Here is a 27,403-nt window from a genome sequence, read left to right as displayed (position 1 = left end):
GGTGTTTGTTTACGTTTTTGAATTTGGCGCCGTTCTCCGTCCCTGTGCGTCGTAACGTCGCAGGGAACGGAGATCGGCGTCACACGGAGGCACTATGTGAATCGAGCGAGGTCCCGCTCGCTCACACAGCGCGGTGGCATCGCTGGATCCAGGGACAAGGTAAGTAAAAAATGCCTGTGGATCTAGCGAGGCGAGCCCGAGACTGACTCGGGGTTTCCGATCGTAGCAGGAAAATCTAACCCCGAGTCAGTCTCGGGAAGACCGCCAGGCAGGTTAAGCTCATCCAGAGTGTTGGGTCTTGCGTCTCTCAACTTTCTCTTCCCAATATCCCACAGATTCTCTATGGGGTTCAGGTCAGGACAGGGCTGGACTGGGACAAAAATTTGTCCCTGGACTTCATGCAGACTGGCCCACTTTGACAGGTCTCTCCCATGGCGGTCGGACAACTCTCGCACCCCCCCGCCACCCAAGCCCCCTCTCCCCCTTCACTAGCCACTAGCCGTTCTACTTTATTAGAGTAGAATGGCTGGTACTGGTACTCTTATAGGCAGTACCAGTGGGGAAGCTAGACATTATTTCACCCGGGGCAAAGAATCAGTTCGGTGCCCCCCCTTATGGGACAAGATTAGGCAGACGTGAGAAACTTCCAGGCCATAGCTGTTGAGTCAGCTGTCTGTCCCCTCCCCCCTGCTCCTCTGGTCCTCCCCCTGCTTCTCTGTTCCCCCCAGGTGAGCGCTGCGGGGAGGGAGAGGAGGTGAGCGCTGCGGGAAGGGGGAGAGGCGGCGGTGGTCCCCTGTCACTGAAGCCGGCCCACTGAGCCAACGGCCCACCGGGAAACTCCCTGTAGTCCCAATGGCCAGTCCATCCCTGGGTCAGGAGAGTTGGCAGGCCAATTGAGCACAGTAATACCATGGTCAGTAAACCATTTACCAGTGGTTTTGGCACTGTGAGCAGGTGCCAGGTCGTGCTGAAAAATGAAATCTTCATCTCCATAAAGCTTTTCAGCAGATGGAAGCATGAAGTGCTCCAAAATCTCCTGATAGCTAGCTGCATTCACCCTGCCCTTGATAAAACACAGTGGACCAACACCAGCAGCTGACATGGCACCCCAGACCATCACTTGACACTGGACTTCAGGCATTTTGGCATTTCCCTCTCCCCAGTCTTCCTCCAGACTCTGGCACCTTGATTACCGAATGACATGCAAAATTTGCTTTCATCCGAAAAAAGTACTTTGGACCACTGAGCAACAGTCCAGTGTTGCTTCTCTGTAGCCCAGGTCAGGCGCTTCTGCCGCTGTTTCTGGTTCAAAAGTGGCTTGACCTGGGGAATGCGGCACCTGTAGCCCATTTCCTGCACACGCCTGTACACGGTGGCTCTGGATGTTTCTACTCCAGACTCAGTCCACTGCTTCCGCAGGTCCCCCAAGGTCTGGAATCGGTCCTTCTCCACAATCTTCCTCAGGGTCCGGTCAACTCTTCTCGTTGTGCAGCGTTTTCTGCCACACTTTTTCCTTCCCACAGACTTCCCACTGAGGTGCCTTGATACAGCACTCTGGGAACAGCCTATTCGTTCAGAAATTTCTTTCTGTGTCTTACCCTCTTGCTTGAGGGTGTCAATGATGGCCTTCTGGACAGCAGTCAGGTCGGCAGTCTTACCCATGATTGCGGTTTGGAGTAATGAACCAGGCAGGGAGTTTTTAAAAGCCTCAGGAATCTTTTGCAGGTGTTTAGAGTTAATTAGTTGATTCAGATGATTAGGTTAAGAGCTTGTTTAGAGGACCTTTTCATGATATGCAAATTTTTTGAGATAGGAATTTTGGGTTTTCATGAGCTGTATGCCAAAATCATCAATATTAAAACAATAAAAAGGCTTGAACTACTTCAGTTGTGTGTAATGAATCTAAAATATATGAAAGTCTAATGTTTATCAGTACATTACAGAAAATAATGAACTTTATCACAATATGCAAATTTTTTGAGAATGACCTGTATATATATATAGATAGATAGATAGATAGATAGATAGATAGATAGATAGATAGATAGATAGATAGATAGATAGATATTAATATTTATTAACATATGTATTAATATATAAAAATAAATATATATATACAGTATATATATTAAATATATATATATATATATATATATATATATATATATATATATATATAAAGTGAGTGTTATACGCCAATAAATACAGTATTTATTCACGACTCTTTTTTTTTTTTAACATTTGGAAAAAACAATATTTTTAGCTCCTACACACTGATCACCAGCCGGCTTCAGCTCTACTCTCCTCACCGACAACTAATGTGTGAGGAGAGGAGAGCCGATCGCCTAGAAACCGGCTCTGTGTTTACATCACATGATGGCTGTGATTGGACATGGCCATCATGTGAGCAGGACGGCCAATCACAGAGCCCTCCTGCCGATCTGAGATGCGCCGTGTCTGGGTGACACAAGCACATTGGGATCACGCCGATGCGCGGGCATGCACTTGCGTGATCCCCCTCCTTCCAAGGGACGTTCCTGAACGTCCACTCAGAAGGAGAGAGCGCCCACCCGGCCTTATATGTGCAGTGGCCAGGTGAGAAGTGGTTAAGGAGGGGTGAGCTCTCTCTAGGCTCACTTGATCTCCATATATCCATTATAATGCGTGTGCTTCTGTGTGCAAACCAAAACCCTGTTTTTAATGCATACTGTTGGACAGGACAATTCAGTTGGTTTAAGGCTGGTTGGTAAGTTGAGCTGGGAATTTTCTTTGGCTTTGTTTGACACGCGTTGCCCTTTCATGATGTCAGGGACTTACCACTCAATCCCGCCGGACCACCATTCGTTTGAGATAGCAGCACTCACCTGTAACTGGGCGCCGTCGCGCGTCCATGGCGAATGCGCCAATGGCACACGCGCGTGCACAACGGGAATGCACGGCGGGAGCGCGCGTGTGCACGTTAATTTGGCTTAGCGCCAAATCTCCTTTAAAAGCTCACTTGTTTTCCCAGCACATTGCTGTCTGATCTGCAGCTTCTAAATGTTAATCTGCATCTGAAAACCTGATTGTTTGAACCTTCTGACCCGGCTTGTTGACCATCCGTACCTCTCCAACCTCTGACCTTGGCTTCCATTGACCTTGCTTCTCTGATTGATCCACCGCTGCCAGACCCTCCTGCCTGTACCATGACTACGCTCCAGCCTTCCGTACCTGATTACCTGATTACCTGCTGTGGCCCGGCTTGCCTGACTCTGCTATCACCTGCTGTCCACTAACCAGCTTACCTTACTAGCTTGTTGCCGTTGTACCTGCACCTTAAGTTAGGGTCGTTGACCCACTTCCTCCACTTCAGTGGTTTCCAGTCCACTGCTCTAGAAGGAATCAGCACCCCGCATCAACTACACGCTACACCGGCACTCCTACCCCGCCGCGCTCCCGAGCCTGCTGTCCCCACTCCAGCGGCTCGCGAGCCGGAGCCGTAAGAGAGGCCTTCTTATGCGACTAGACTCTGGCTACCAGGTACGTGGTACATAACACATGAGCTCCTTGCTGTGAAGGTCAATTATAGGTGGGGCAGTGGCCAATTGTTTGTTCTATCAGGTTATTGTCTGTTTACTGTGTCCCACTGCTGACATTTTCCTTGACTCTCCTTCCTGGAGGTGCAACAGTAAATGAAAGGTAAGTGAGGGGAATTCCAGCCTTAGGTAGTTGACACCAGGACCGTTGCCCCATTGGAAGACTCTCCTTCATCTCTTGTGACAGCTCTAACATTTTGAACTTCAAGGAAATATAATATATACAGTATATGTGTCTGATTCATGCAACTAGTTGTAAATGGATGAATTATATGTAAAATAATGTCATAAAAGCTTTGATGGTGGTGCTTTTTACAATAAACTTTCCTTCTGGATTATAAACAGACACACTACTGTGGAGTCCAAAGAGCATTCTCTTCATATAATAAAGATTAATAGCTTTTTTTTACGTCTTCAACCTGAAAAGATAGGTTTCTAACCAAAAATAATCCATTTGATCACAGCGTAATAGAAAAACGATCATTCTTGCTCGACATAGACTGGCCATCAGATATTAATAGTAACACAAGATCAAACAAAACCTGCCCAAGAGTGAGGTTGTATGAGCACAAGCAACTTAAGTATGTGGACGGTTAGCCATAAGTAAATAATCACTGAATTATTATGTGACTATGGTGGTAACCCAATCCGCCTTCAGATAATTAAAGCGGTAGTTCACCCTCCTTCACCTCATTATTCCATTACTTTCGGCATCGTAGCGCGAGCTACGGTATGCCGGTCTTAAATTTTTAATCCCTGTACTCACTGTGCTATTGTTGATTGAAGAATCCGACTCCCGCGGGGAATGGGCGTGCCTATGGAGAGGGAGGATGATTGACGGCCGGCTCTGGCACGTCACGCTCCCCGAAGACAGCCGGAGTAGGTCTCGGCTATTCACAGCGCCTGCGCACAGGCTATGCGCAGGCGCCGTGAATAGCCAAGCCTATTTCGGCTATTTCCGGAGAAGCGTGACGTGCCAGGGCCGGCCGTCAATCACCTTCTCTCACCATAGGAACGCCCATTCCCCGGATTCTTCAATCAACGATAGCACAGTGAGTACGGGGATTAAAAATTTAGGACCGGCATACCGTAGCTCGCGCTACGATGCCGAAAGTAATGGAATAATAAAAAAAAACATTTTTTTTTTTTTTAACAGGGTGAACCCCCGCTTTAAAGGAGAAATAGAAGAGAGGGATAGAGAAAAAAGAGGGTCTAGAGAGAAAATGGGTTTGGGGATGGGGTTAAGGATCCCAAGGGTCTGCCAGAAATGATGCATAAGATCAGTGAACTGCCAGTAAGCAAAATGGAGTCAGCTCGGTAGTAGCAATGTGAAGTGAAAGTGTGGAGGAATACAGTGGTCCACCCACAGTTGCCAGATCTTAGTATATTTGGTGATGGGTTAGGGTTACAGATAGGGTTAGGGTTAGGGTTACAGACAGGGTTAGGGTTAGGGTTACAGACTGTAACCCTAACCCTATCTGTAACCCTAACCCTGTCTGTAACCCTAACCCTGTCTGTAACCCTAACCCTATCTGTAACCCTAACCCTATCTGTTACCCTAACCCTAACCCTGTATAGGGGTTAGGGTTAAACATTTTAACTACAGTGATTCTTCCGAGCAAAGAAAATGACTCAGAGACTTTTGACTTTGGTGCTCGGGGTAATGGTCTGTCCAAGGATGGTGGGTGGTGTCCATGAAGTCTTGGCTTTTGTCTTTTGGTTTGCGTGGAGGAGAAGAAGTTCTGTTTTGGATACAATGAGTTTGAGGGAGCTCTCAGTCATCCAATCATCGATCAATCTGAGGCATACTAATCTGAGAGGCAGAAATTGTTCATTGCTCAAAGAACCCCTAGCAACCTTTGGAGGAACCCTAAGGTTCCATGGAACCCTGGTTGGGAAATTCTGGTCTAAGTGGTAATTTCTTCACATTTTGAGGGATTTCCTCTGACTTCCTGTAATCTACAGGCCAGAAAGACAAAACAAATCCACATTATGTGATACGGATGCAAAAAAAAATCTTATGTGGGGTTTTAAGTGTATAATTAACCATTTTTTATGCTTGGGATACAGTAGGCTAACCCTACAGTCTCTATAAGATTAATGTTTGCTATCTATGTCCCACTGCTGACATTTTCCTTTACTTTCCATTCTGGAGGAAATGAGAGGAAAGTGAAGGGAATTCCCATCTTAGGCAGTTGACATCAGAACAATTGCCCCCATTTGGATGGTTTTCCTTCATCTCTTGTGACATCTCTAAACTTCAAGGAAATATAATAAGGAATAAGGAAATAAAGGAAAAAAAGCATAATAATATATAATATCTCTGATTCATGCAAATGCAAATAGTTGTTATCGGAAGACTTATATGTAAAATAATGTAATAAAAACGTATACTGTATGGTAATGCTTTTTACAACACACATTCTATACTGATTAGAAACAGACACAACACTGTGGAGTTCAAAGAACATTCTCTTCATAAAATAAAGACTAATGCTAGCCATACACTATACGAAAAATCGTTCAAACTAATTTTCGAGTAACGAACACTTGACGAACAATTGAGAGCAAATTATAGTGCCGTTATATAATGACCAAATTTCGAACAATAAATTGTTTAATGAACATAAATTTATAATTTGTTTGTCTGTTTTGTCACATATGGGCAGTGTGAACAGTTCAACTTTTAACAGATGAGAAATACGATAACCGTTCAATTTATTGTTCGTTCAGCAGCAGTTTTCCAACATGTTCCTTTGATTTTTTTTTTTGGTCTGAAAAGTAAAAGTTCCTATTTGTGTCCTTTAACCGCTTGCCAACCGCCGCCTGTATATATATGTTGGCAGAATGGCACGGCTGCACAAAGGGACGTACATGTACATCCCTTTGAATTTGCCGCCATGCGGGTGCACGCGCGCCCCTGCCGCGAGCAGCGTGACCGTGCCCGCGGGACCTGCGGACTCCATGTCCGCTGGTGTCCCCCGATCGTGTCACAAAGCTGCAGAACAGGGAGATGCCTGTGTAAACAAGGCATTTCACTGTTATGCCAAGTGACATGACATGGATCTACTGTTCCCTGTCATCTGGAGCAGCAATCAGTGTCATGTCACAGTCATGTCACAGTTAGAATCACTCCCTAGGCCACACTTAACCCCTTCCTTGCCCCCTAGTGGTTGACCCCTTCCCTGCCAGTGTCATTTAAACAGTATATGAAATGAAAAGTAGAAGTGCAGCGCTAATAACGTGAATCAAGTGTAATAAAACCAAGAGTGAAGACTGTAAACATTTAATGGTAAATAACTGCAATATAAACTCACATTGAGGTATAGGTCAATAGGCACATGTTGGTCCAGTAAGACCCTGGCATCTGTCCCGGCTGTATGCTGTTCCCACGGCTCACACAACCTGTTGGCGATCGAGTGGCCTTGTTCTTGCAAGCAAAATTGTGTTGTTTTTTTTCCATGCATATGATTTGGTATCATTTAAGCAAATATTGATTGGTTTGCGCAAAGGTTATAGCGTCTACAAAATAGGGGATAGATTTAGGGCATATTATATATATATATATATATATATATATATATATATATATATATATATATATATATATTACTAGTAATTGCGGCGATCTGCATTTTTTTGCGGGACTGCGACATTGCGGCAGACAGATCAGACACTTTTGACATGTTTTTGGGACCATTGACATTTATACAGTAATCAGTGCTTTAAAAATGCACTGATTACTGTGTAAATGTCACTGGAAAGAAAAGGGTTAACACTAGGGGCGATCAAGGGGTTAACTATGTTCCCTCACGTGTGTTTCTAACTGTGCGGGGGAGTGGGACTGACTGGAGGAGGAGACAGATCACTGTTTGTATGTACTAGGAACAACAGCCTGCTATGGCTCTTAAGGGAGCCGATGTACAGGTACGGCGGGAACAAGCCGACCTGCCACCAGATAATGGCGGTGGCTGGTCGGCAAGTGGTTAAAGCGCACAACTTTATTGACAGTACCATTGGAGTATTTGAAGTGAGTTGGAAGACTTGGACAAGTGGGATTATATTTTTTCAGCGCTTGAGCACAGGGCAATTTTTTTTTTTACTATAATTGATTTTACAAATATTTTTTTGAGTTTTGAGGGCTGTGGAGTCGGTAGATAAATGTTTCGACTCCTAAATGTTCCGACAATCTAAATTTAGTAGGAGTCGGAGTTGGAGTCGGTGCATTGTTAGCTGACTCCGACGCCGACTCCAGGTACCCAAAATTTCCTCCGACTCCACAGCCCTGGTTTTGACAAGCATACTAACGCAACATTTGTAAGCTGAAGGTGGTCATAAAAGGACTGAAACAAAAGTATAAGTTCGTGGAAACATAGCCTCTCAGTAACAAAGCAGAAAATAAGCAATCCGTTAGGGCTCATGTATGCTTATGTTATGTAGCTACACAAAAGAGAACGTATGGAAGTAAAACTGCATTCTGCTGTTCACAGGGTTACAGTAGCATAACAGGTGAAGGTAAACAGGGTGAACATAACAGAACAAAAGCTAGAGAACCAGAATCCCGACACTGTAGACAAGTAAAGGACTTGAGAGTAAATGACTCATAGCAATGGATCCTCGTATTTAGACGGAGGGGTTAAAAGGAGAAGGCGAAAGGGAGGTTGGGGGGGAAAGGGGGATGGGAAGGCAAAGATGGGGTCCCCTCTCCTCTGGGACGGAAATACGGGAGAGTAGCCATGATAGTTTAAGATATTGTATAGAAGAAAGAAAGAGACCCTACTTTAGGTATAAAGGCCCAATGTGCTGTTCAGAATTAGGAAGAATCTTCCATCAGTCTGGTGTATTCCGTAGATTCTTGGAAATGCAACCAGCAGGCCCATGTGTGTGTGAATTTGGACAGGGAATCTCTGTGGTTTCGCCTGTGCGTTAAAAGCAGTTTATAAACGTCAGGGCACTAGTGAAGCCCCAAAGCATAGTTTAGCTGCATAGCTAATAACCTAAGGTAAACTGTCCTAGGAAGGGTTGATCTTAACAGTGGTTCTCAATCTCAGTCCTCAAGTTCCCACAACAGGCCATGTTTTGTGAATTTCTCTTAGATAAAATAGCTGTCCAAAATACTCCGTTTTAAAGCACCTGTGCAAGATAAAGGAAGACCTGCAAACATGGTCTGTTGTAGGTACTTAAGGACTGAGGTTGAGAACCACTTCTGTAGAAGACATTGAGCTGTAGTGATGTCTAGGGTGTAAGTGGTAACCTTGGAAATTAAGTTGTGGACTTTGGTTTAATGGGATCGAAGAGTTGGGCACGTTCACTTTATGTGTAGTTGGGTGTCTGGCTCAGAACCACATCACCGACATATGTTAGACACAGAAGAAGGGAACCTGTGTAGCTGTACTGGGGTTCTGAACCATAATATATTTTAAATCTCTATTCTAAAACAGATTTGGAATGATAATTTGCACCCAATTCCACATTCACATCCCCAGGAATTAATTTCTTCTCCAATATAGACATTTCCCTTTTCTTTTTTCAACCTCTTCATTGCCACCCTAATGAATCTTTACTTAATTTTTTAAACCTTTCTGTATATTATTTTTATGTTCCTTAGTCCTAACTTGCAGTGCCCATGTTCTTGTGCCCACATATTGTATTCCACACGGGCAGTGCAGAAGGTACACTGCATGTGTGGCGTGACAAGATAAAACATAATTAAGGATACATTCTTATTTTCTGTCCAGTTAGAGACAAGGAATTTTCCCTATTATATACATTCAGTTTACATGCTTGATATTTCTTACATGGGTAATATTAGTAGTCAATTAAACCTTGTGGAGGCCCCTAAGTGAACTAAGTAGTGTGCATGTCAGCCGATAGATGACCATCACTCACTACTGTACATTACACGTACAATGGTTGCACAAAAATGTTTTAAAAACTGACAGCTGAAAGAAGATGAGCTTTTAAGAGACAAACTATAATGTGAACCTGAGGTCTCTGGTTTATGTACCTCAAAGCGGAATTCCACCCAAAAGTGGAACTGCTTAAACCACTCCTCACCCCCTTACATGCCAAATTTGGCATGTAATTTTTTTTGGGGGGGGGGGGGAGTGGGGGCTTTAGTCGGAGTGGGACTTCAAATGGATTTTTTTTATCTTATGAAGAGACTGTTCATTAAAAAAAAAGCACAGCTATATAAGCTTTGATTGCATGTTATTAATTTAATTTATCGTCTTATCACATACAGCTACATTTGTTTGGAGTTGAAGGGTGTGTTATACTGCATTTATATTGTGCATGAATCTGAAAGATAAAAGATCTAAAAATAGTTGAAAGTGACTTTGAAATGACAACATATTAACGTTTACAGTGATACAGTTTATGCATACTTCAAAAATTGTTTACTGATCCTTCCCACCTTGATATGGCCAGCCTGATAAAGATTATCAGATTGTAGGCAGGTGTAATACAGCCTCCCTGCATAGGAGGCACTGTGAGGGTCACTGTCATGCAGAGTTAAGAAGGAGCACTTGTTCCTCTGAGGCAGTGCCATCTTCATAGCATCATGGGCCCCCGGGCAAAGAAATGCATTGGGGCCCCAACAATGAAGATGGTGACCTGCGGTGTGCTACGCTGTCTGAGTCTGAAGATGGCAGAGGTGGGTATAGCCAATCTAGTTTTCTAGCCACGTAGGCGGCACGCTATTAATACTGGGGCGGCCGCGACATGCTCTGAATGCTGGGGCGGCCGCTGATGTCACTGGTTGCTAGGCACCAGGCGGCCGGCAATTCTAGCAACCAGTGCAGTCAAGTGGCATGCCAGAGCTTTGGCGGCTTGGCGCCCCTTCTCTGTGGCAGCTTACAGCGTCGGGGCGTGGTGCACCCGCCTAGGATCGGCCCTGCCCATCCTGATGGGGCCCCATGGGCACCTGGGGCCCCTGGGCTGTGCCCAGGTGTGCCCACTGGATAAGATGGCCCTGCTCTGAGGTTCCTGTAGGTGTCATCAGGAGGGCAGCTGTCTGATTGGATGCTGATGCCCTGGATGATGTTGGCAGCCATCTTTAGCACTGTCCTACTGCAGTTGGCTCACATTTGTGAAATGGCTAGATCAGGGACAGGAACCTGCTGGTTAGGGACAAATCCACTGTGTACAAGTGCAGTTGCTCTAGATCTGAGGGGAAGATCTGAAAGACGGTGAAGCTCTGCTGAATTATATCATCCAATCACGTGCAAGCAAAAACAGTTTTTTTTTTCTTGATGTCCCCCTTGCTTTGTGCACTGTTCTAAATCATTTGGTGGAGGGGGGATTATGGTGTGGGGTTGTTTTTCAGGGGTTGGGCTTGGCAGTTCTGGTGAAGGGAACTCTTAAGGCGTCAGTATACCGAGACATTTTAAACAATTTCATGTCAGAGGCCAGTCAAGTTCCTCCACCCTAAACTCGCTCATCTATGTCTTTATGGACAGTCATGTTGGAACAGGAAGGGGCCGTCCCCAAACTGTTCCCACAAAGTTGGGAGCATCACATTTTCCAAAATGTCTTGGTATGCTGACGCCTAAAGGGTTCCCTTCACTGGAACTAAGGGGCCAAACCCAAATCCTGAAAAACAACTAATGAACCAAATGATTTGGACCAGTGCGCAAGGTCCATAAAGACATGGATGAACAAGTTTAGGGTGGAGGAACTTGACTGTCCTGACCTCAACCCGATAGAACACTTTTGAGATGAATTAGAGCAGAGACTGTGAGCCAGGCTTTGTCATCCAACATCAGTGCCTGACCTCACAAATGCTATTCTGGAAGAATGGTCAAACATTCCCATAGACACCCTCCTAAACCTCGTGGACAGCCTTCTCAGAAGAGTTGAAGCTGTTATAGCTGCAAAGAATGGACCAACTCAATATTGAACCCTACGGACTAAGACTGGGCTGCCATTAAAGTTTATATGTGTGTAAAGGCAGGTGTCCCAATACTTTTGGTAATATAGTGTGTCTATATATTGCTACATGTTACCTCATGTACTATGTGATTTAACTGTAATCCCTTTGAACATTAATTTAATTCAATAAAGAACAATTGAACAATTTTTTTTTTAATGCTTTTATTAAACTTTTAAGTAAAGCATTTTAAACGTATATACATAGTATTCAGTATAATGAAATGTATATGAAAAAGTATATAATAAAAAGAACAACAAATAATAAAATAGTTAATAGTTGTTGAAATAAAAAACAAAGTTATAAACCTTCAATCAAATGTGGCCGGAAATAAATAGTAAACAGAAAGGGAAATCAGGGTAGCAATAATCTCCTGTAAGAACACCAATTAATAATATTAAAATGTACAGATATAAGAGTTAGGCTCAGTTCACACTGGGGCGGCTTCAAAGTCTCCCGACTCTGAAACCGCCCTTACAGCGCGACTTTAGCGCGGCTTGCAAATGACTTCTGTAATAGAAGTCAATGCAAGCCGCTTCGAAGTTGCCTCCAAGTAGTACAGGAACTTTTTTCTAATTCGGAGCGACTTGAGTCATCATGTGACCATGTTATCATGTGAACAATAAGAAAATATTGAATTATCTCTTTGGTTCCAATGTTCCAAATCCGGTGGACTCACATCATGGGTGTTGGCATGGGGTAAGAGCCTGTCCTGGCTCTGAAGAGGATAAATCTCAGTCGCAGCACTACTAAGAATACCCCAATAGTCAGACGAGTGGAAGCAGCCTCAGCCAAGTTCTGTCCAAGCCACTCCCCGACACGTTTCGTCCAGCAGGGCAGAGCTTGACTGAGGTTTCTTCCACTTATCGGGTGAGCGGAACCCGGGATTCCTCCTCTTCAATTGCACATATTCAGAGCCAGAATGGGTCTGTCAGGTCACCCGTGGCCAGGTGACAAGTGCACCCCGTTGGGGTCAGGGATGCACCACAGGGTAGTGAACCCTATAGCCGACTGCTGCTAGCAGAGAGGAAGCGTGAACATAAGATCACCCAGGGTGCGGAGTCTAAGACCCAGCTTTGTGTTCACCAGAGCCTCTAGTGGTGAGGATGGCATTGGCCGCAACTGGATCCAGGTCGCGACCCCCGGGATCCCATAGGTCACACTCCGCAGGGAGAGAGGGGAAGCAGCCAGCAGGACAAACGGTGGTGATGGGTAGGCCGAGGTCAGGGCAACAGGCAGACAAGGGTAACCGAGGGACAGGCAAATGGTCAAGGGCACAGGCAAACAGGAATAGTCAGGGACAAGCCAAAAACGGTACACAGAAAGATGATCATAGCACGCTGCAGACAGGAACTTAGCAAACTACACTATTGAACAGCACTGCAGACCTGTAGTGCAACAGTTAATATAGACTTCCTGGGATGGCCTGGGTGGGGCCATACAGGAAGAGGAAGTGATAAAAAAGGGAACCAGAACAGGGTCAGGCCTCTAATGAACAGATGGAAAAACAGGTAAGCTGCCAGACTATTGCATGTCCATGACAGGGTCCTTACTAGACATGTGCACACTGAAATATTTAGTTTCGGAATTTCAGTTTCGTCCGAAAAATAAAATTTAGTTACTTCCGAAATTCTTTTTTTCTTTATTTAGTTTTGTTAAAAAATGCATTCATCCAAAAATCCAAATTAATTAAAGTGTTACTAAAGGTTCCTTTACAAAAAAAAAAAATATAACAAACATATCATACTTACCACCGCTGTGCAGCTCGTTTTACACAGAGTGGCCCCGATCCACATCTTCTAGGGTCCCTCGGCGGCTGTCTCGGCTCCTCCCCGCATCAGCTAACCCCCCTGGGAAGCGATTTCCCAAGGAAGTTACCTTGCTGGCGCGCTCCTGAGTCATACACTGTATGACTCAGCCCCGCCCCCTGGCACCCGCATCATTGGATTTGATTGACAGCAGCGCGAGCCAATGGCTGCGCTGCTATCAATCTATCCAATGAAGAGCGAGAAAACCGGGCTGAAATCAAGCGCGTTCTCGACGCGGGACTTTCGAGGGCTCAGGTAAGTAAATGGGGGCTCGGGGGGACCGATAAGCATAGGATGCATTAAGGTGAAAAAAAACAGAACTTTTACAACCCCTTTAACGCACGCCCGCCGCGAGCTCCGTGACTCCGACCGCGGGTCTCGCGGACTCGATGTCCATGAGCATACCCGCGATCTTGTCACGGTGAGGAGGAACGGGGAAATGCTGATGTAAACAAGCATTTCCCCAGTCTTCCTAGTGACAGGACACTGATCACAGCTTCCTGTAATCGGAAGCCGTGAACACTGTCGTGTCACACACGGACCATCCCCTCTACAGTTTGAATCACTCCCTAGGGCACACTTAACCCCTTCAGCGCCCCCTAGTGGTTAACCCCTTCCCTGCCAGTGTCCTTTTCACAGTAATCAGTACATTTTTATAGCACTGATCGCTGTAAAAATGACAATGGTCCCAAAAAAGTGTGCGATGTGTCCGCCATTATGTCGCAGTCACGATAAAAATCGCAGATCGCCGCCATTACTAGTAAAAAAATATTATAATAAAAATACCATAATTCTATCCCCTATTTTGTAGACGCTATAACTTTTGCGCAAACCAATCGATAAACGCTTATTGCGATTTTTTTTTTACCAAAAATAGGTAGAAGAATACATATCGGCCTAAACATTTTTTTAATACATATTTTTTGGGGGATAGTTATTATAGCAAAAAGTAGAAAATATAGAATTTTTTCAAAATTGTCGCTCAATTTTTGTTTATAGCGCAAAAAAATAAAAACAGCAGAGGTGATCAAATACCACCAAAAGAAAGCTCTATTTGTGGGAAAAAGAGGACGCCGATTTTATTTGGGAGCCACGTCGCACGTCGTTGTCACGACTGACGCGGCGCCGAATCGCAAAAAGTGGCACAAACATTGGGCAGCAACAACATGGTCTGGAGCTGAAGTGGTTAAACAGCAGAAGAATGATTACCATTACCAGAAGTAAGCCACCTAATATTGGGGCGTAGACAACCACAGGATAAAATTGTTGTTGACCTGTAAGCAAAAAAGATAAAAAAAATTATAATTATTACAGGTATGACCTCTGAATTCACAAAGCTAAATCCAGGCAAACAGCTACCTATACAAATACATATAAGGAAGATATCAGATGAAGCGGATTAGATTCCATCAGATAGATTCCATCGGATTAGATTCCATCAGATATCCGATCGTGTGTACAAGGTTTTAGGCTTCATGTACATGGGACATTGTTCAACCTCCCCCGAATGATTTAACTTGATAGCTAGAAACCAGTGTCTCAAAATGGCTGTTTAGTCGCGTTTACATGCCGCGTTTAGCCGCGTTTGCGTCTAAAAGCATTTGGATTTTTCTTTTTTTATGAAAAACTTCTGTAAACTAAACACTGCTAAAAAATGAGCATGAACAAGAACCTGCCAGTGTCATTTTCACGGTAATCAGTGAATTTTTATAGCACTGATCGCTGAATAAATGACAATGGTCACAAAAAAGTGTCCGACGTGTCCGCCATAAAGTCGCAGTCTCGATAATAATCGCAGATCGCCGCCATTACTAGTAAAAATAAAAAAAATTATAAAAATGCCATAGAACTACCCCCAATTTTGTAGACGCTATAACTTTTGCGCAAACAATCAATATACGCTTATTGAGATTTTTTTACCAAAATATGTAGAAGAATACGTATCGGCCTAAACTGAGGAAAAATTATTTATTTTTTAAATCGGAGATATTTATTAGAGCAAAAAAATTATCGCTCTATCTTTGTTTATAGTGCAAAAAATAAAAATTGCAGAGGTGATCAAATACCACCAAAAGAAAGCTCTATTTGTGGGAAAAAAAAGGACATCAATTTTGTTTGGGAGCCGCGTCGCAATTGCAATTGCAAGTAGAAGCGACGCAGTGCCGAATCGCAAAAAGTGGCAGCCAAATGGACCGGGGCTGAAGTGGTTAAGGGGGGATCAGTGGCCATAAGAAAATATTTAGACAAAGGATGCAAAATGCCCCTAGATGTAAATCTATTGCTAATCATGTCACCAAGTTTTATATATATATATATATATATATATATATATATATATATATATATATATATATATATATATATATAAACGTCAACCCACCACTCAATGATGTTTCCCTGCTGCACTCCCATTGCAAATGACAGTTCCCTAGAAATGTGGTTATGGAAATACAGTGCAGGAGATCCCCAGTGACATCATTGCCAATCATGTCATAAAGTTATGAAAATCCATCATCAGCTACCATGACCTGCTGTCCTCTAGCTGCTGTCCTCTAGCAAAATGAAAATGTTCCTGGCCTTGATGTCAACCCACAACCCAACGATGTTTCCCTGCTGTACTCCCATTGCAAATGACAGATCCACCAAATTACAGTAATGGAAACACAGTGCAGGGGTTTCCTGGTGGCACTATTGACCAAACATGGTTAATTGTATAAATATACAAATTAGCATTTGAAAACTATATATATTTTTTCCAAACAATCTTATCTATCTTATAAACAGGGCTTTTTTTTCTCAGAGAATAGGTGCAGGAACTTCCCACCTCCAAGTCCCCTGTTGTGTCCACCCCTACACACCTCCGAGCACCATTCCTTGGTTTCACTCCCTACACACCTCCGAGCACCATTCCTTGGTTCCACTCCCTACCCACATCCAAGAAACATTCCTTGGTTCCACCCTCTACCCACCTCCGAGCACCATTCCTTGGTTTCACTCCCTACACACCTCCGAGCACCATTCCTTGGTTCCACTCCCTACCCACATCCAAGAAACATTCCTTGGTTCCACCCTCTACCCACCTCCGAGCACCATTCCTTGGTTTCACTCCCTACACACCTCCGAGCACCATTCCTTGGTTCCACTCCCTACCCACATCCAAGAAACATTCCTTGGTTCCACCCTCTACCCACCTCCGAGCACCATTCCTTGGTTCCACTCCCTACCCACATCCAAGGAACATTCCTTGGTTCCACCCTCTACCCACCTCCGAGCACCATTCCTTGGTTCTACCCTCTACCCACCTCCGAGCACCATTCCTTGGTTCCACTCCCTACCCACCTCCGAGCACCATTCCTTGGTACTACTCCTTACCCACATCCAATAAACATTCCTTGGTTCCACCCTCTATCCACCACCAAGCACCATTCCTTGGTTCCACCCTCTACCCACCTCCGAGCACCATTCCTTGGTTCCACTCCCTACCCGCCTCCGAGCACCATTCCTTGGTTCCACTCCCTACCCACCTCCGAGCACCATTCCTTGGTTCCACTCCCTACCCACCTCCGAGCAACATTCCTTGGTTCCACTCCCTACCCACCTCCGAGCACCATTCCTTGGTTCCACTCCCTACCCACCTCCGAGCAACATTCCTTGGTTCCACTCCCTACCCACCCCCGAGCACCATTCCTTGGTTCCACTCCCTACCCACCTCCGAGCATCATTCCTTGGTTCCACTCCCTACCCACCTCCGAGCACCATTCCTTGGTTCCACTCCCTAACCACCTCCAAGAAACATTCCTTGGTTCCACCCTCTACCCACCTCCGAGCACCATTCCTTGGTTCCACTCCCTACCCACCTCCGAGCACCGTTCCTTCTTTTTTTCTAAAAAGTGAACTTATATGTTTTTGTAGGTGTAGGTAATGTAGCGGAATCAGGGTGGAAAAGAAAAACTTTTTGGTATTTTTTTATTATTTTGAAGCTTTGTTCATACCAATTAGATTATATTTAGACAAAGGATACAAAATTCCCTCCAATGTAAATCCATGTCCAATCATGCCACCCAGTAATGTTCTGTAAATCCATCATCAATTACCATGACCTGCAACGCCCTATCCTGGCCTAGGCCAACAAGGCCCAGGCCTAGGACAGCACTTTGCAGGGGGCAGCATGAAAAGAGTCCCCGCCGGCTTGCGCTACACTGTTAGCGTAGCGCCAGACTTATGGTGTGGACTCGGCTAAGAAGCAAATTAGTCTAGCGCCCCCATAAAGCAACCACACTGCTTCCAGTATGCGGGCGGCTGGCATTTCGCAACTGTGTGTGTGTGTGGGGGGGGGGGGGCGACGCCGCTTCTAATTTTGACTGTCCTATCATCCTGGACCACAGACCTTCCTCACTGTGCGATATGTTTTCTGCTGCACCATTGGCATGGTTATATCTTCTTAGTCCTCTCCATAAATTTGTGCTTAAAGTAGAACTCTAGGCAACACTTTTGTTTTTCATTTTGGATAGAGTAAGGGAGGGTTATCGCCCCTGTCAGTTTATTTTTTTTACCATCCCTATCCCATTGCAGAGATATCCCTTCACTTCCTGCCCCATAGCCAAACAGGAAGTAAGAGGAAATCTATGCAAATGGGGTGTGGCCTTGACAGGAAGGGGTGGGTCATATTTAAATTAGGGGGTGCATGAGTTTAGTCAGGCCTAGGGCAGCACAAAACCTAAATACACTACTAATGACCTGACATTCTCTGGCACAAGGAAGATGTGCCCTGCCTTGATGTCAACCCACCACCCAGGCCTGTCGCTACAAGGCAGGCAAACCAAGCAATTGCTTGGGGCCCCGAGCTGGCCTGGGGCCCCAAAAAGGGCCCCTGCCGTGCTCCCAATATGCTGCAGCCACTTGAGCGCTCTATAGAGAGCCTGCAGCACTGCTGTCTTGAGTTGTCACTTCCCCTTCTCTGTAGCGTGGCCGAGCTCCTCTTCCTTCCTCCTGTCAGTCCGGACTCTGGCTGGAATTCATTTTCCTGTTCCTGGCCGGACTGACAGGAAGTGCACACTGAGTGCTCACTTCCTTTCAGTCCGGCCGGGAACAGGAAACTGAATCTCCTGCCGCACGGTATGGACCCGGTAGGGGGCGTGAAAAGAACATAGGGAGGGAGGGGGGAGTAAAAAGAACATGGGGAGGCTTTGCGTGCGTGCGTGTGGGGGGGGGTTGGTGGGGCCTCCATGTCCATTTTGCTTGGGGCCCCCAAATTCCTTCAAACGGCCCTGCCACCACCCAACAATGTTTTCCTACCACACTCTCATTGCAAATGACAGATCCCCAGAAATGCTGATGATGTCATTGACAATCACGCTATTATGTAAATACATTATGTAAATCCATCATCAATCGTCCCCTGGCACAATGACAACGCTGCCCGCGTTGATGTAAACCCAAGACCCAACAATGTTTTTTGCCGCACTCCCGTCGCAAACGAAAGAACCCAGAACTGCAGTTATGTAAATACAGGGCAGGGGATCCCTGATGACGTCATTGACCAAACATGGTTTAGAGTATATATATACAAATTAATATTTTGGAAAACAAACATTATTTTTCACACATTCAAAAATGCTTTATATATTGTCAAACTGTATTATCGATAGTTACCATGCACGGTTATTGTTGTTGCAACAGAACTTGAACCCAGACTAGGACTTGTCACTTTTGTATTGTATGTGATGTAATTAGTTGAAGGGAGATCAGTCATCTTCTGAGTCGTGTAATACGTCTTTGTAGGTGATGTAGTTGAATCTGGAACAAAAAGAACACTTTTTAATTTTTTATCATAATATTTAGACAAAGAATACAAAATGCCTTCCAATGTAAATCCATTGCTAATCCAGTTATGTAAATCCATCATCAGTTACTATGACCTGCCATCTCCTGGTACAATAAAGATGTACCTCGCCTCAATGTCAACTCACCACCCAACGATGTTTCCCCACCACACTCCCATTGCAAATAACAGTTCCCCAGAAATGCCGTTATGCAAACACAGTGTAGAGGACCCCTGGTGATGTCATTGCCAATCACGATATCCAGTTATGTCAATCTATCATCAATTACCATGACCTATCATCCCCTGGCACAATAACAATGCTGCCTTTATGTCAACTCATCACCCAACTGTGTTTCTCTGCTGCACTCCCATCCCAAATGACAGCTCTCCGGAACTGCAGTTATATAAATACAGGGCAAGGAAACTGGATGACGTGATTGGCAATGGATTTACACTGGAGGGCATTTTGTATCCGTTGTCTAAATATTATGGTGACATCATTGACCAAACATGGTTTAGAGTATAAATATACAAATTAGCATTTGGAAAACATACCGTACATTCAAAAATGTTTTATATCTTCAAACTGTATTATTGATAATTACCATGTACTCTGGTGGCAACAACTGTTGTATTTTGCACGGTTATTGTTGTTGCACCGGAACTTGAACCCAGACTAGGACTTGTCACTTTTGTATTGTGTGTGGTGTAATTAGTCAAGGGGAGATCTGTCACCTTCTGAGACGTGAAATAAGTCTTTGTAGGTGTAGGTGATGTAGTTTTATCTGGAAGAAAAGTTAAACTTTTTGTTATTTTTTTTTATATTTTGAAGCTTTTTTTCATACCCGTTAGATATTATTTAGACAAAGGATAAAAAATGTTGGACAGGTAGACCAATATCTCTTGAAATCTTCACTTAGACCCCTTTCACACTGGGGCGTTTTGCAGGTGCTATTGCGCTAAAAATAGCGTCTGCAAAACAAACTGAAACAGCCCGAGGGCTTTCACACTGGAGCGGAGCGCTAGCAGGACAGTAAAATAAGTCCTTTGGAGCAGTGAAGGAGCGATGTGTTTACTGCTCCTCCACCGCTCCTGCCCATTGAAATCAATGGGACACCCCGGCTATACCGCCGGCATAGCGCCTCTGCACAGACGCTTTATGCAATGTTTTTTTACCCTTTTCGGCCACTAGCGGGGGTTAAACCACCCCGCTAATGGCCGAATAGTGCCGCAAAATTATTGGTTAAGCACTGCTAAATTAGCAGCGCTTTACCGCCACTGCCACTCCCGACTCAGTGTGAAAGGGGCCTTACAGTACCCTATACACAGGCTCCCCTATTTTCTGTAGCAGAAAAAATATGGCATTTAATATTAGTATTATTATTATACAGGATTAAATAGTGATTACATTCTCTTGTTGCACAAAGTTGATAAGAAATAGGTTTTATAATAAAAACAAAGGATGAGCCGAACACCCCCCCCCCCCCGCCCCCCCGGGTTCGGTTCGCACCAGAACTTGCGAACAGGCAAAAAATTTTTTTTCGAACACACAAACACCTTTAAAGTCTACGGGACACATGAAAAGTCAAAAGTGCTAATTTTAAAGGCTAATATGCAAGTGATTGTCATAAAAAGTGTTTGGGGACCCCGGTCCTGCCCCAGGGGACATGTATCAATGCAAAAAAAAAAAAAAGTTTTAAAAATGGCCGATTTTTCGGGAGCAGCGATTTTAATAATGCTTAAAGTAAACAATAAAAATGAAATATTTGGCGCTAGGCCTCCCAAACATAATCCACCCCAAGAACTGCCTATTAGGCAATTTTGGCGAATTACACCTATCATCACATGCCAAGAGACTGCTTCGTATACACTTCTTCTATGTTAAAAAAGCTATTTTACTGTCCTGGAAGGGCGCACAGACCTCTCTGAAATCCCTCTGGTTAAAACGTATTAATGATGCTATCCCACTGTATAAACTTACTTTTGAACTCCGGAAACGGAACAAAACCTTCCACAAAATTTGGGGTAGATGGTTGGCTGGTCCGCTAACCCTCTCCAAGCACTGATTGTACTACTCTTGCTTGCTTGCTTGATGGGCCGTGCCTCACGCATCTCTAATGTCTGGACCTCCGCTTTTGCTATATCCCGGTATTATACCTGATCCTTTTACCACTGTGCCTACTTTATATTTTGCACCGATGTCAGTTTTTTTTTCTATGTTTGGGTGTATTGCCTAACGTTTATGACCAGGTTGTCTGGTGTGTTTTTTTTATTTGTATGTTTTTCTGTTTGTTGGTTTGTCTTAAACCTAACAAAAATATCTTTAAAAAAAAAAAAGGAAATATTCCTTTAAATTTCGTACCTGGGGGTGTCTACACGCCTGTAAAGTGGCACATTTTCCCCGTGTTTAGAATAGTCCCTGCACAAAATTACATTTCTAAAACTACTCGCAGCTATAATCAATTGTCCTGGCAAAAGTAATTGAAAAAAACATCATTGGGTTCCCCCCAAATGCCATACCAGGCCCTTCAGGTCTGGTATGGATATTAACCACTTGCTTACTGGGCACATAAACCCCCTTCGTGCCCAGGCGAAATTTCAGCTTCCGGCACTGCGTCGCTTTAACTGACAATTGTGCGGTCGTGTGACGTGGCTCCCAAACAAAATTGACGTCCTTTTTTCCCCACAAATAGAGCTTTCTTTTGGTGGTATTTGATCACCTCTGCGGTTTTTATTTTTTGCGCTATAAACAAAAAAAGAGCGACAATTTAAAAAAAAATATATATATTTTTTACTTGTTGCTATAATAAATATCACATTTTTTTTTAAACTATTTTTTTTCTCAGTTAAGGCCGATACGTATTTTTCGACATATTTTTGGAAAAAAAAAAAAAAAAAAACGCAATAAGCGACTGGTTTGCGCAAAAGTTATAGCGCCTACAAAATGGGGGATAGATTTATGATTTTTTTTTTTTACTTGTAATGGCGGCGATTTGCGTTTTTTTTGTCAGGCCTGCGATATTGCGGCGGACGTATCGGACACTTTTGACACAATTTTGGGACCATTCACATTTATACAGCGATCAGTGCTATAAAAATGCATTAATTACTGTATAAATGTGACTGGCAGTGAAGGGGTTAACACTAGGGGGTGAGGAAAGGGTTAAATGTATTCCCTAATTGTGTTCTTACTGTGTGGGGGGAGGGGACTGACTGGGGGAGGTGACCGATGCTGTGTCCCTATGTAAAGGGACACAGATCGGTCTCCTCTCTCCCTCACAGCACGTGGAGCTCTGTGTTTACACACAGAGCTCCACGTCCTGCTGTGTTACCGACGATCGCGAGTGTCTGGCGGACATCGCGGCTGCCAGGCACTCGCATCGGCTCCCGAGCTATGCGCCGGGCACGTTGTTTCTCCGCTGCGCGCCCCCAGCGGCGCGCACGGGGAACAACAACAGCAGGACGTCCAGGGACGTCCACCCGGCACTTGAGAGCCGCGCTGTGGACGTCTTTCAACCGTAGCGCGGATCTCAAGTGGTTAAGGGGAACCCTGCGCCAAATAAAAAAAATGGCATAGGGGCCCCCCTCAAAATCCATACAGGTCTGGTATGGATTTTAAGGGGAACCCCGTGCCAAAATAAAAAAAATGGCATAGGGTTCCCCTCAAAAATCCATACCAGACCCTTATCTGAGCACGCAACCTGGCAGGCCACAGGAAAAGAGGGGGGATGAAAGAGCGCCCCCCTTCCTGAACCGTACCAGGCCACATGCCCTCAACATGGGGAGGATGCTTTGGGGTCCATCCCCACAACCCTTGCCCGGTGGTTTAGGGGGTCTTCAGGTGGGGGGCTTATCGGAATCTGGAAGCCCCTTTAACAAGGGGAACCCCAGATCCCCCTATGTGAATTGGTAACGGGGTACATTGTACCCCTACCATTTCACAGAAAATGTGTCAAAAATGGTAAAAAATACAAGAGACAGCTTGGGACAAGTCCTTTATTAAAAAAGAAAAAAAATCCACTGATGTACATCCATTCTCGACCCGACAATACCGAAAAAAAAAGGAACTACTGATGCCTAATAGGTGGTTCCCGTCGAACGAGCTACACCCGCCTTGACAGCTCTTACATGGCTGAGGGCGGGGCCACCCGTGATGTACGCGAGAGACTCTGCCTGCCTCTGATGCCACAGGGGTTTCCTGTGGCGTCAGATGGGGGCAGGGTCACGGGTGGCCCCACCCACAGCTTTTTAAAAGCTGTCATGGTGGGTGTAGTGTTATTCGACGGGAACCACCTTTTTTTCCGTATCGTTGGGTCAAGAATAGATTTTTTATTTTTTAATAAAGGACTTGTTCCAAACTGTCTCTTTTTTTTAAAAAATTTTGACACTTTTTTGTGAAATGGTAATTCACACGGAGGGGGCGGGATCTGGGTTTCCCCTTGTTAAAGGGGGCTGGTAAGGTTCAGGAGGGGGACGCTCTCTTGTCCCCCCCTCTTTTTCTGCGGCCTGCCAGGTTGCATGCTCAGATAAGGGTCTGGTATGGATTTTTGGAGGGACCCCCACATAATTTTTTTTTATTTTGGCATGGGGTTCCCCTTAAAATCCATACCAGACCTGAAGGTGAGTAGCCGTGAGTAGTTTTAAATGACTTTTTTCCTTTTGAAATGTCAGCTGCTTAGTGCACGCATCACATGACTTCCTGGCTGTCTATAAAAGCTAAGCAAGTGCTCAGAGGAATTGCTGGTTTGTCTTCAGCTTCCTGTTGTGTTCTGCTTCCTGTTTTCTGCAACTGATTACCTGTTGTGACCCGAATTGACAACCATTCTGCTCTTCTCCTGCACCGACCTCTGGCTTGCCTACAGACTCCGTCTTGTCTCCAGTGTTTGACTCTCTGCCTGTGACCCGGACCTGCCTCTTGTCTCCAGTCCTTGGCCCTTGACATGTACCTGGATCTGCCTTTGGCCTCCTGTGTTTGATCCTTGGTCTGTTCTGGACTTTCTGTGGAACTCTGGTCCTGCTGGTCCTGTGACCCCCCAGTCATCGCACAGCTGCCCTTTTCCACAGAGGTCCTCTACGACAGTCATTTTGTGCAGGGACTGCTCTAAACACGGGAAAAATGCGCCACTTTACAGGTATACTATAGACAACCCCAGGTATGAAATTTAAAGGAATATTTCACTTTTATTGTTTCACTTTAGGCATTATTAAAATCAATGCTCCCAAAAAACAGCTGTTTTTAAAACTTTTTTTGCATTGATACATGTCCCCTGGGGCAGGACCTGGGTCCCCAAACACTTTTTATGACAATACCATTCATATAAGCCATTAAAATTAGCACTTTTGATTTCTCCCATAGACTTTTAAAGGGTGTTCCGCGGCTTTCGAATTTGCCGCAAACACCCCAAGTTGTTCGCTATTCGGCGAACACCCGATGTTCGACTCAAACTTACGTTCGACTCAAACATCAGGCTCATCCCTAAAAAACATCTTCTTTATTAAGCAAAAAAAGCCCCCTACACATTATATTCACCAAACTGGAAAGATGTTGCCTACCTGTGTTATTAGTAGGGAACTCAACCTGTACCTGGTCAACTTTGAATAACAAACCTGGAAAGTTGACATTTTTTGTGTGCAATATGTTGATCATGTTAGCAGTTAAAGATCCTGGGATTTCAAAGTACCCTTTATTAAGTCCACCGTTGCATCCGGCCTAGAGAAAAATGTACTTCTGTTAATTTATTTCTATACGTATACAGTATATTGTATGGCCTTTATGAGCTTACTGGACATCCCTTTCCTAAACCATGGGCATTATAATAGAGTGGATTTGTCTTTGCATTTATAAAAACCCCAACTATTCTGGGAAGGCTTTCCACAAGATTTTGAAGCATGTCTTTGGGATTTTGTGCCCATTCAACCAAAACTGCATTTTTGGCTTCCAGTGCTAAAACTGGAAGAGATGACTTACAGTAGTTTGGTTGGTGTTCCAATCCATCCCAAACCTATGCAGTAGGGTTGGGGTCAGGGCTTTTGTGCAAGCCACCCAAGTTCCTCCACAACAAACTCATCAAAGATTGTCTTTATGGAGCTGGCTTTGTACCCAGGGGCACAGTCATGCTGTGACAGAAAAGGGTCTTCGCAAAGCTGGGACCACAAGGCTGGAACAGCAGAATAGTCTACAATGTCTTTGTGTGGTGCAGCATTAACAGTACCATTTACTACACAATTCCCAAACGTAATCATTTGGAGGGGTGTTGACTTTTGGCCATATAGTGAATATAAAGAAATGTAATTATTATTATTATATACGATTTATATAGTGCCAACAGTTTACGCAGCACTTTACAATCTATAAGGGGACAACACAATTACAGTACAGTTCAATACAAAAGGTACAGGAGGGCCTGGCTCGTAGAGCTTACATTCTAAGGGGGGGGGGGGGGGGTTGTTGGTACAAAAGGTAATAGCTGCAGAGAAAGATTTGATGGGGGTGGCTCAGGGACAGTTGATAGGAGGGTGTGGGATAGGCTTCCCTGAATAAATGAGTTTTCAGGGATCTCCTGAAGGTGGACAGGGTAGGGGCTGATCGGACATACTGGGGCAGGGAGTTCCAGAGGATGGGAGAGGCTCTGGAGAAGTCCTAAAGGTGAGTGTGGGAGGAGGTAACAAGGGATCTAGAGAGCAGGTGGTCCTGGGAGGAGCAGAGGGGACGATTTGGGCGATATCTGCAGATGAGGTTGGTGATGTAGATGGGGGCAATGTTGTGAATGGCCTTGTATGTTGTGGTTAGCATTTTGAATTTTAAACAGTGGGGTAGGGGAAGCCAGTGAAGGGATTGGCAGAGAGGAGCAGCAGTCATGGATCGGTTAGTGAGGTGTATTAGTCTAGCAGCAGAATTCATAATAGACTGAATGGGGGATAACCAGCGAAAGGGTCGGCCATTAATGGGAGAGTTGCAGTAGTCGAGGCGGGAAATAGTCAAGGAGTGAATAAGTTGCTTTGTGGTGTCATTAGTCAGGAAGGGTAGAATTCTGTAGATGTTGCGGGGGTTAAGGCCGCAGGATTTAGTCAGCGTTTGAATATATGGGCTGAAGGAGAGGTCAGAGTCAAGGATTACATGTGTGGAGGGACCAATGGTTGTGTTGTTGATATTAATGGTAAATAGGGATGAGCTACGAGTTCGAGTCAAACTCATGTTCGACTCGAACATTGCCTGTTCGCCTGTCCGGAACACCCTGTAAAAGGCTATGGGAGAAATCTAAAGTGCTAATTCTAAAATCTAATATGCAAGTTATTGTCCTAAAAAGTGTTTGGGGACCTCTGTCCATGTATCAATGCAAAAAAAGTTTTAAAAACGGCCCTTTTTTTGGGAGCAGTGAATTTAATAATGCATAAAGTGAAATAATAAAAGTGAAATATTTCTTACAATTTTGTACCTGGGGGGGATGTCTAGTATGCCTGTGAAGTAGCGCTTGTTTCCTTGTTTCCCAAATATCCATTTCCCTTTAAGGGAAAAACTACCCCCCAAATTTAAAAAAAAAATGGTGTGGAGTTCCCCCCAAAATCCACACCAGACCCCTTATCCGAGCGCGCAACCTGGCAGGCTGCAGGAAACGAGGGGGGATGAGAGAGCACCCCCCCCTGAACCGTACCAGGCCACATGCCCACAACATTGGGAGGATGCTTTGGGGGTCTGTGACCCCTCAAAACACCATGTCCCCATGTTGATGGGGACAAGGGCCTCATCCCCACAGTCCTTGCCCAGTGGTTGTGGGGGTCTGCGGGGGGGGCTTATTGGAATCTGGAAGACCCCTTTAACAAAAGGGACCCCCAGATCCCGGCCCCCCCTATGTGAATTGGTAATGGGGTACATTGTACCCCTACCATTTCACTAAGAAAGTGTAAAGAATTGTAAAAAAAACACACACACACCGTAGAGAAAGTAATTTATTGAAAAGCTAAAATAAAAAATCCAGCGGTGGTAATCCTCTCTCAGTCTCCGCTCCAATGCTGTCGGTATCCTGCGATGGGTGATCTCCTCTCCGTTGGGGTCCAGCGATGAGAAGATCTCATCCAGGTCCGGGATCCAGCGCACGCATCGCCAGCGGTGGTTCACCTTAAAAAAAAATTCTAACATTACATTAAGCTCCATTCCGACATTGACTGTAAGCTGATCTTTTCTTTTTTTTTTTTGCCGTACATACCGTTAAATCTTTATTTTACCCCCCCGCCTTCCGGGTAGTGAATCCCGCGGGAGTGGGCGTTC

The 27,403-nt window shown here is 44.7% G+C and overlaps 1 protein-coding gene across 1 annotated transcript in view; it reads right to left on the bottom strand.

Annotated features, from left to right (window-relative positions):
* Nucleotides 1-5,712: 5,712 nt before the first annotated feature.
* Nucleotides 5,713-27,403, bottom strand: part of LOC120916155 — a 34,899-nt gene continuing 13,208 nt past the window's right edge. Inside the window, exons 4-7 of the mRNA XM_040326975.1 lie at nt 24,691-24,847; nt 19,743-19,922; nt 14,387-14,587; nt 5,713-5,828 (exon numbers count right to left, since the gene is read on the bottom strand). Of these exons, the coding sequence (XP_040182909.1) occupies nt 5,713-5,828; nt 14,387-14,587; nt 19,743-19,922; nt 24,691-24,847 (654 nt within the window). The remainder of the gene's footprint in view (nt 5,829-14,386; nt 14,588-19,742; nt 19,923-24,690; nt 24,848-27,403) is intronic.

The sequence above is a fragment of the Rana temporaria genome, chromosome 10 (genome assembly GCF_905171775.1).
Source record: "Rana temporaria chromosome 10, aRanTem1.1, whole genome shotgun sequence".
In the NCBI taxonomy this organism is placed as follows: domain Eukaryota; kingdom Metazoa; phylum Chordata; class Amphibia; order Anura; family Ranidae; genus Rana; species Rana temporaria.
Note: the sequence above shows the minus strand (reverse complement) of the source record. Positions and strands in the feature narration are given on the sequence as shown.